Genomic DNA, 8,201 nt, shown 5'->3' on the forward strand with positions numbered 1-8,201 from the left:
GGAATTCTCAGAAATTCAGAAATTCAGAAATTCAGAAATTCAGAATTTCAGAATTTCAGAATTTTAGAAATTCAGAATCTCAGAATTTCAGAATCTCAGAATTTCAAATCTCAGAATTTCAGAATTTTAGAAATTCAGAATCTCAGAATTTCAGAATCTCAGAATTTCTGAATTTCTGAATTTCTGAATTTCTGAATTTCTGAATTTCTGAATTTCTGAATTTCTGAATTTCTGAATTTCTGAATTTCTGAATATCCGAATCTTCAAAACCGAAACTTCAATTTCTTGGTTCCGGAAATTCCGGAAATTCCGAAAATTACTGTAGTTTTTAAGGATAGCTGTAGTTTTATGATATTTTTTGTAGTTTCGAAGGATTACTGTAGGTTGATTATTTCAAAATGTTGGAATTTTCCGAAAACTCTGAAAGCTCGAAAGTTCAGTAAATTCAATATTTCCGAAAAATTGGAATTTCTCANAGCTCAAAAGTTATAGGAATTCAAGTTCTGAAATTACCGAAAACTCAGAAATTCCGAAAATTCGAAATTTCGAAAATTCTGAAAATTCCGGAGAAACGAAAAGAAAACAAAATCTCAGGATTTCAGAATCACATTCCATTTTTCATTTTATTTTATAAACCTCCTTCAAAATCCAAAAATGTATTCTCTTTTTCGAATTTTTCGAAATTTCAATTCTTTGTTCTCTTTCTTTTTCTCAGTTTTCACACAGGGTCTCCATTTTTTTTCTGATTTTTCCCATTCTCTTTCAGTTTTTGCTTCCCATAAATTTATTGATATGCGAAACTATAAAAAGCTGCCCTTTTTTCCCTTTTTTCCCATTCTTCCCAAAAGATGCGTCCCTGGTTTCTTCTCCTCCTATTTATTGTCGCTTTTTCAATCGCCAATGCTCAAAATGAAGAATATAGGAAAATGACGATGTGGATTATTGAAAGACAACTCTTCTGGCTGAAAGTGGCAATTAAGGAGAATAATTATCCACAGATTGTTCGTTTGTTTAATTTCAAAGGGGGTAGGTTATCAAAAAAGGAAGAATCAGAAAAAATAGAATTTTTAAATTCATTAGGTCTAGTTTAATCTGAAAATCTTGGATTTCTAAAAATGCAACCCGAAAAGTTAGAAATAATTTTTTTTTCGAGTTATATTGTTTCTTTTAATTCTGAGATTCTGAAAATCTAACATTCTGAAATTCTGAAAAGCCTAAAAATTCTGACATTTTGAGATTTTGAAATTCAGAGATTATGAGATTCTTAGGTTCTAATATTCTGAGATTCTGAAATTCTGAGATTCTGAAATTCTGAAATTCTGAGATTCTGAAATTCTGAGATTCTGAGATTCTGAAATTCAGAAATTCTGAAATTCTGAAATTCTGAAATTCTGAAATTCTGAAATTCTGAAATTCTGAAATTCTGAAATTCTGAAATTCTGAAATTCTGAAATTCTGAAATTCTGAAATTCTGAAATTCTGAGATTCTGAGATTCTGAATTTCTAAATTCTGAAATACTGAAATTCTGAAATTCTGAGATTCTGAAAAAGAAACCAATCAAATGCCCAAAACAATAAAATACATAGCACTGGGTTCAGAGAAGCGATTTATCTCATTTGGGAAGTTTCTTATTTTTTTCAACCTCAATTTTTTATGCTCAAAAGTCTCAATTTTCAGCGGAAAACGTGACCGGAGTGATTGAGGAGTATAAAAACGTCGAGTTCCATGTCAAAACTCTCGAATTCAGGAGTACTATCCGGAAAAATCTAATCGAGGGATATTTGAATACGGTGAATCTGCTCACAAAAGAAAGACGGCAATATGCAGTATTTTTGCAAAGAGTGAGTTTAGGAATTTGGAAGGATTACTGTAGTTTTGTTATTATTTCAGAGCGCGAAAAGCACAACCGATTGGCAAATTTGGATGAGATTAATGTCGGGTCCTTTGGATCGAACAACTCCTTCCCCTAAAATTTGAATTGAATAAATGTTTGTTGCATGATTTTTTTAGATTTAATAATTCTGGGATTTTGAAATTCAGAAATTCAGGAATTCAGAAAATCACCAAAAATTGGAAATTCTAAGATTCCGAGGCTCTGAAATTTCCATATTCTGAGATTCGCAGGTGCTGAATCTCTTAAATTCTGAAGTTCTGGAAGTCGCAGATACGGAAATTTTGAGGTTCTGAAATTTCGAAATTCTAAGAATCAAAGATTCCGAGATTCGGAAATTCTGAAGTCCTGAAATTCTGAATTTCAGAATCTGATAATCTCAGAATTTCCGCATCTCAATTTCAGATTATAAGTTTACAAGAGTTTCAAGTTCTTCAAATCTCCTGAAGTTTATGAAATCCTGAATATTCATGCCTCCTCGTTTTTTGATAGTGTTTTAGCAAATTCCAATTCTTATTTCCATCAATTGAAGATTTGGAAAATTTTGAAAATTTGAACAATCCATTAAATTTTTAAAAACTCTGGTAAATTATAAGATCGCACTTCTCTGATTTATCTATTTCAGTCTATTTTAGGAAGTCATAGACCAAACTACACTGGTCATTTTGCCCTCACACACAAACCAAAACGCAATAAGACTAAAAACTGAATGTCTTCAGAAATAAATTAACTTCTTCACACTTTTTTATCAGAAAAAAGAGAATATAGTGTCAAATGGAAAGGATCTCTCCTTTTCTTTCTTTTTCTCTTATCTTCTCACCTGTGGCTTTGCAAAATGGATTGTTTACAGGTGGAGAAAAGAGAGACAGGTGTATCATAAAAAGAAGAAGAAGAAGAAGAAGACGAAGGGGAAGAATTCGTACCGGTAAGAAAGAAAGAAGGAGAAGAAAAACACGTGGTGGTCGAGAGAGTGGACAGAAGATGACATCATGCATTTAGGTTCATACCATCAAAAGTTTTTTTTGTATCTCTTCCTCTATTTTCTTCTGTTTCTGTAGTTATTACGTTTTTGATTTTCGATTTCTTGACGAAAGTCTTGTCTAGCTTTTTTAACTTTTGGGTTTTCTAGAATTCTGAAATTCTTAAATTCTTGAATTTTAAAATCCTGAAATCGTGAGGTTCTCAATTTTTGAATTTTTGAAGTTCCGAGATTCTCAATTTTTGAGATTCTGAAATTGAGAGATTCCGAGGTTCTGAAATTTTGAAATTCAGAGATTTCGAAACTCTGAAATTCTAAGATCCTGAGACTTTGAGATTCTCGGATTCTGAGATCCTAAATTTCTGGAATTCTATGATCCTGAGATTTCGAGATTCTGAATGTTTGTGATCTCTCTCGAGATTCTAAAATTTTAAAATCCTGAAACACTGAAATTCTGCAAAGTCTCAGAGTTTCAGAATCTCAGAATCTCATAATTTCAACATCTCAATTTCAGAAAGTTTCGAAAATTGTGAAAATCCCAAAATTCCATACTTGTAAAATTCCGGGCCGGGCCTGAGGAAAATTTCAAGGCCCGGAAGGCCCGGTTGCTAAAATTTTTGTCATTTTGAATCGAATTTTGATCCCCCTCAATACAATTTACTATATATTTTTTGTGCTTTTTGGATTGTTTGTCTGTTTGATCAAAAAATATTTTTAAAAAACTCGAAAAAAATTTTTGATTGAAAAAAATCACATAAGCGTCCCCCCTTATGTGTTTTTTGAAATTTTCAAAACTTGTCGAATGACAGGCCCGCCGGGCCGGGTTCTGAAAACTCTCTGAAAACTCAGAACATCCTAAAAATCCAGAAATCCAAAATTTCTGAATATCGGAAAATTCTGAGAGCCCGAAATTTCAGAAAACCCGGAAAACCTGAAAATCCAAAAATTTGCAGAAATTCTGTTTGTCTGAAATTCTGACATTCTGAATTTCCTAAAATTCTAGAACTCGAAAATTCTCAATATCAAAAAAAAACTCTGAAAATTTTCAAATTGAAACATTATTAATTTTCACATTTCGAAATTGATTTTATGATTTTTATAACTAATTTTTTTCTTTCCTAATGTTTTCAGAAAACTCAAACATTTTTTTTCAGAACCAACAATGTCAATAAAAAATACACTATCGAATCCACTCACTGGTCTTGCAATTGTGATCTCATTTTCCCTAATTGCCATTTTCGTCGCCGCTTATTTAACAGATTTGAAGAAAAAACAGGCAAAAACTGAAGTTGCAACTGCGATTTCAACAATTAAAGTTTCAATTGAAACTGTTGAAAAACTGAAAGAATCCGAAGAATCTGGAAATAAGAAGAAGCCAAGAAAAATATGTGATTCTCCGGAATGTATTACGTTATCTTATCAACTGGTAAGTTAGAATCAAAGTTTTGGAATTTTAGAAGTTCTGAAATTGAAAAACGCTGAAGATGGAGATCGAAAATTCTAAGATTCTGAGATTCCGAAATTCTAGAATTCTAAAATTCCAAAAAATTTCAAATTTCAGCTAAACTGGAAAGATCCAAACATTGATCCTTGTGAAGATTTCCATAAATTTGTATGCGGAAAATACCCAAAAGATTCAGAATCCAAGAGTTTGAAATCTATTGAAAACGACGAACAAACTGTTCAAAAAATTTCAGGTAACTGATTTTCTGTATAATCCGAGAAGCAACAAAAAATTCAGATTTCCTGAACAAAAGCGACGCAAAAGATTCCAAATCTGAAAATATCATGCAACGCTACTACAAAAAATGCCAAGAAGATTCCGAGAAAAATCTGGAAACTTTTAAAGAAACTCAAAAACTATGGTACCAAGAATTATATGCAGATATTCAAAAAATTGGTACCTGGCCGAGTGCTGAGAAAAATTGGGATGAGTCCACGTTTGATTTGAATGGTGAAAAAATTCAATTAAAATGTTTTTCAAAAATTGAAACCTTCCAGAAATGCTATCAAAGATGGCCGAATTGAATTTAATTCAAGATTTTGGGCTTTTCAAATTCGAAATAGATTCAAAATCCAATAAAATTTTGAATCTGGTGGCTCCAGGAAGTTTAAGATGGAATAAGAAGATTCTGGAAGGAATTCTGAATTCGAATGAGATTTCTTCAGAATCTCTGAATCAGGATCTGAAAGATGTTGAAGCGATTTTCAAGAAAATTCAGAATTTGAAGAACGAAAATTCAAATTTCGAAAAATTTGAATCCTTAACTTCCCATATTCCAAGTATTGATTTCAATAGGATCATTAAGAATTTAGCGCATCAAGATGAAAAAATTGAAGAAAAAATGAAAGGGAACATTAGAGTTGGCAGTTCGGAACTATTTTTCGGGAAAGATGAAAATGTGAGACTTTCCAAACTAATAATATCTAGAATTTCTACAATTTTCAGCTCGAAAAAATCCTAGAGACAACTCCCAATCGCACTTTAGCAAATTTCTTGATTTTGAAAATCATTCAAGAAGCTGTCAAAGAAATTCCGTCGGATTTCAGAAGTTCAAAAACTATGGATTGTGGGAAAGTGAGTATTTTGAAGTTAAAAAACACCAAAATTTCTTCCAGAGTGCTATCCATTATTTCCCTCAAACCGCCGTTAAGATACTTTCCAAGAATTATGATGATAAGAATGAAAATTTGAAAATTGTCTCCGAAATTTTCGATGACGTCAGAGAATCCTATGTGGAAATTATTAAAAACTCGACGAAGATTCCGGAAGAATCAAAAAATGAAATTTTGGATGAATTGAAAAATATGGAGAAGAAAATTGCATTTTCAAGAGAGGATGATGATTTGGATAAGGAACTCACAAAGGTATTTTTTATTGAAATTAGGAAATTCTGAAATTTTGAGCTTCTAAAATTCTGAAATTTTGAGCTTCTAAAATTCTGAAATTTTGAGCTTCTAAAATTCTAAAATTCTAAAATTCTAAAATTCTAATGTTCTGAAATTCTGAGATTCCGAGATTCTGAAATTCTGAGATTTTGAGATTCTGAGATTCCGAGATTCTGAGATTCTGAGATTTCGAGATTCTGAGATTCTGAGATTCTGAGATTCTGAGATTCTGAGATTTTGAGATTCTGAGATTCCGAGATTCTGAGATTCTGAGATTTCGAGATTCTGAGATTCTGAGATTCTGAGATTCTGAGATTCTGAGATTCTGAGTTTCTGAGATTCTGAGATTTTGAGATTCTGAGATTCTGAGATTTCGAGATTCTGAGATTCTGAGATTCTGAGATTCTGAGATTCTGAGATTCTGAGATTCTGAGATTCTGAGTTTCTGAGATTCTGAGATTCTGAGATTTTGAGATTCTGAGATTCTGAGTTTCTGAGATTCTGAGATTCTGAAATTCTGAGATTTTGAAATTCTGAGATTCCGAGATTCTGAGATTCTGAGATTTTGAGATTTTGAGATTCTGAGATTCCGAGATTCTGAGATTCTGAGATTCTGAGATTCCGAGATTCTGAGATTCTGAGATTCTGAGATTTTGAGATTCTGAGATTCTGAGATTTCGAGATTCTGAGATTCTGAGATTCTGAGATTCTGAGATTCTGAGATTCTGAGTTTCTGAGATTCTGAGATTTTGAGATTCTGAGATTCTGAGTTTCTGAGATTGTGAGATTCTGAAATTCTGAGATTTTGAAATTCTGAGATTCCGAGATTCTGAGATTCTGAGATTTTGAGATTCTGAGATTCCGAGATTCTGAGATTCTGAGATTTCGAGATTCTGAGATTCTGAGATTCTGAGATTCTGAGATTCTGAGATTCTGAGATTCTGAGTTTCTGAGATTCTGAGATTTTGAGATTCTGAGATTCTGAGATTCTGAAATTCTGAGATTTTGAAATTCTGAGATTTTGAAATTCTGAGATTCCGAGATTCTGAGATTCTGAGATTTTGAGATTTTGAGATTCTGAGATTCCGAGATTCTGAGATTCTGAGATTCTGAGATTCCGAGATTCTGAGATTCTGAGATTCTGAGATTTTGAGATTCTGAGATTCTGAGATTTCGAGATTCTGAGATTCTGAGATTCTGAGATTCTGAGATTCTGAGATTCTGAGATTCTGAGATTCTGAGATTCTGAGATTCTGAGATTCTGAGATTCTGAGATTCTGAGATTCTGAGATTCTGAGATTCTGAGATTCTGAGATTCTGAGATTCTGAGATTCTGAGATTCTGAGATTCTGAGATTCTGAGATTCTGAGATTCTGAGATTCTGAGATTCTGAGTTTCTGAGATTCTGAGATTTTGAGATTCTGAGATTCTGAGTTTCTGAGATTCTGAGATTCTGAAATTCTGAGATTTTGAAATTCTGAGATTCGAGATTCTGAGATTCTGAGATTTTGAGATTCTGAGATTCCGAGATTCTGAGATTCTGAGATTTCGAGATTCTGAGATTCTGAGATTCTGAGATTCTGAGATTCTGAGATTCTGAGATTCTGAGTTTCTGAGATTCTGAGATTTTGAGATTCTGAGATTCTGAGATTCTGAGATTCTGAGACTCTGAGATTCTAAAATTTAAAAAAGCTGCGCTTCTGAGATCGTACAATTCTGAGGTTCTGGGATTCAGATTCTGAGACTCTAAGACTCTGAGATTCTGAGATTCTGAGTCTCTGAGACTCTGAGATTCTGAGATTCTGAGATTCTGAGATTCTGAGATTCTGAGATTCTGAGATTCTGAGATTCTGCAGATTCTAAAATCTTAAAAAGCTGCGATTCTGAGATTCTGAGATTCTGAGATTCTGAGACTCTGAGATTCTGAGATTCTAACTATAAGATTCTAAGATTCTGAGATTCTGAGATTCTGAGATTCTAAGATTCTGAGATTCTGAGATTCTGAGATTCTAAGACTCTGAGATACTGAGATTCTGAGCTTCTGAGATTCTGAGATACTGAGATTCTGAGACTCTGACGTTTCTGAGATTCTGAGATTCTGAGATTCTGAGATTCTGAGATTCTGAGATTCTGAGACTCTGAGACTCTGAGATTCTGAGACTCTGAGACTCTGAGATTCTGAGACTCTGAGACTCTGAGATTCTGAGACTCTGAGACTCTGAGATTCTGAGATTCTGAGATTCTGAGATTCTGAGATTCTGAGATTCTGAGATTCTGAGATTCTGAGACTCTGAGATTCTAAGATTCTGAGATTCTAAGGTTCTAAGACTCTGAAACTCTGAGATTCTAAAATTCTGAAATTCTGAGATTCTAAAATTCTGAGACTCTGAGATTCTGAGATTCTGAGATTCTGAGATTCTGAGATCTCTGAGATTCTGAGA

The 8,201-nt window shown here is 33.0% G+C and overlaps 3 protein-coding genes across 3 annotated transcripts; 2 read left to right on the forward strand and 1 right to left on the reverse strand.

Annotated features, from left to right (window-relative positions):
• Positions 1-848: 848 nt before the first annotated feature.
• On the forward strand, positions 849-1,978 carry CBG26759 (the record flags this gene model as incomplete). The annotated part of the gene is made up of 3 exons (XM_045240866.1): positions 849-1,026; positions 1,679-1,842; positions 1,892-1,978. 3 exons carry the CDS (start codon positions 849-851, stop codon positions 1,976-1,978), a joined length of 429 nt encoding a protein of 142 aa, XP_045100755.1.
• A 2,055-nt stretch (positions 1,979-4,033) lies between these two features.
• Positions 4,034-5,769, forward strand: CBG24895 (the record flags this gene model as incomplete). Its single annotated transcript, XM_002648527.2, has 6 exons — positions 4,034-4,297; positions 4,433-4,568; positions 4,613-4,825; positions 4,873-5,273; positions 5,321-5,449; positions 5,491-5,769. 6 exons carry the CDS (start codon positions 4,034-4,036, stop codon positions 5,767-5,769), a joined length of 1,422 nt encoding a protein of 473 aa, XP_002648573.2.
• A 76-nt stretch (positions 5,770-5,845) lies between these two features.
• CBG24896 lies at positions 5,846-8,090 on the reverse strand (the record flags this gene model as incomplete). The annotated part of the gene is made up of 2 exons (XM_002648528.1): positions 5,846-7,626; positions 7,787-8,090. Coding segments are annotated over 2 exons (2,085 nt in total), but the record flags the coding sequence as incomplete, so codon positions are not given.
• Between the last annotated feature and the right edge of the window lie 111 nt (positions 8,091-8,201).

This window comes from Caenorhabditis briggsae (genome assembly GCF_000004555.2).
Source record: "Caenorhabditis briggsae AF16 supercontig from assembly CB4, cb25.NA_254, whole genome shotgun sequence".
In the NCBI taxonomy this organism is placed as follows: Eukaryota; Metazoa; Nematoda; class Chromadorea; order Rhabditida; family Rhabditidae; genus Caenorhabditis; species Caenorhabditis briggsae.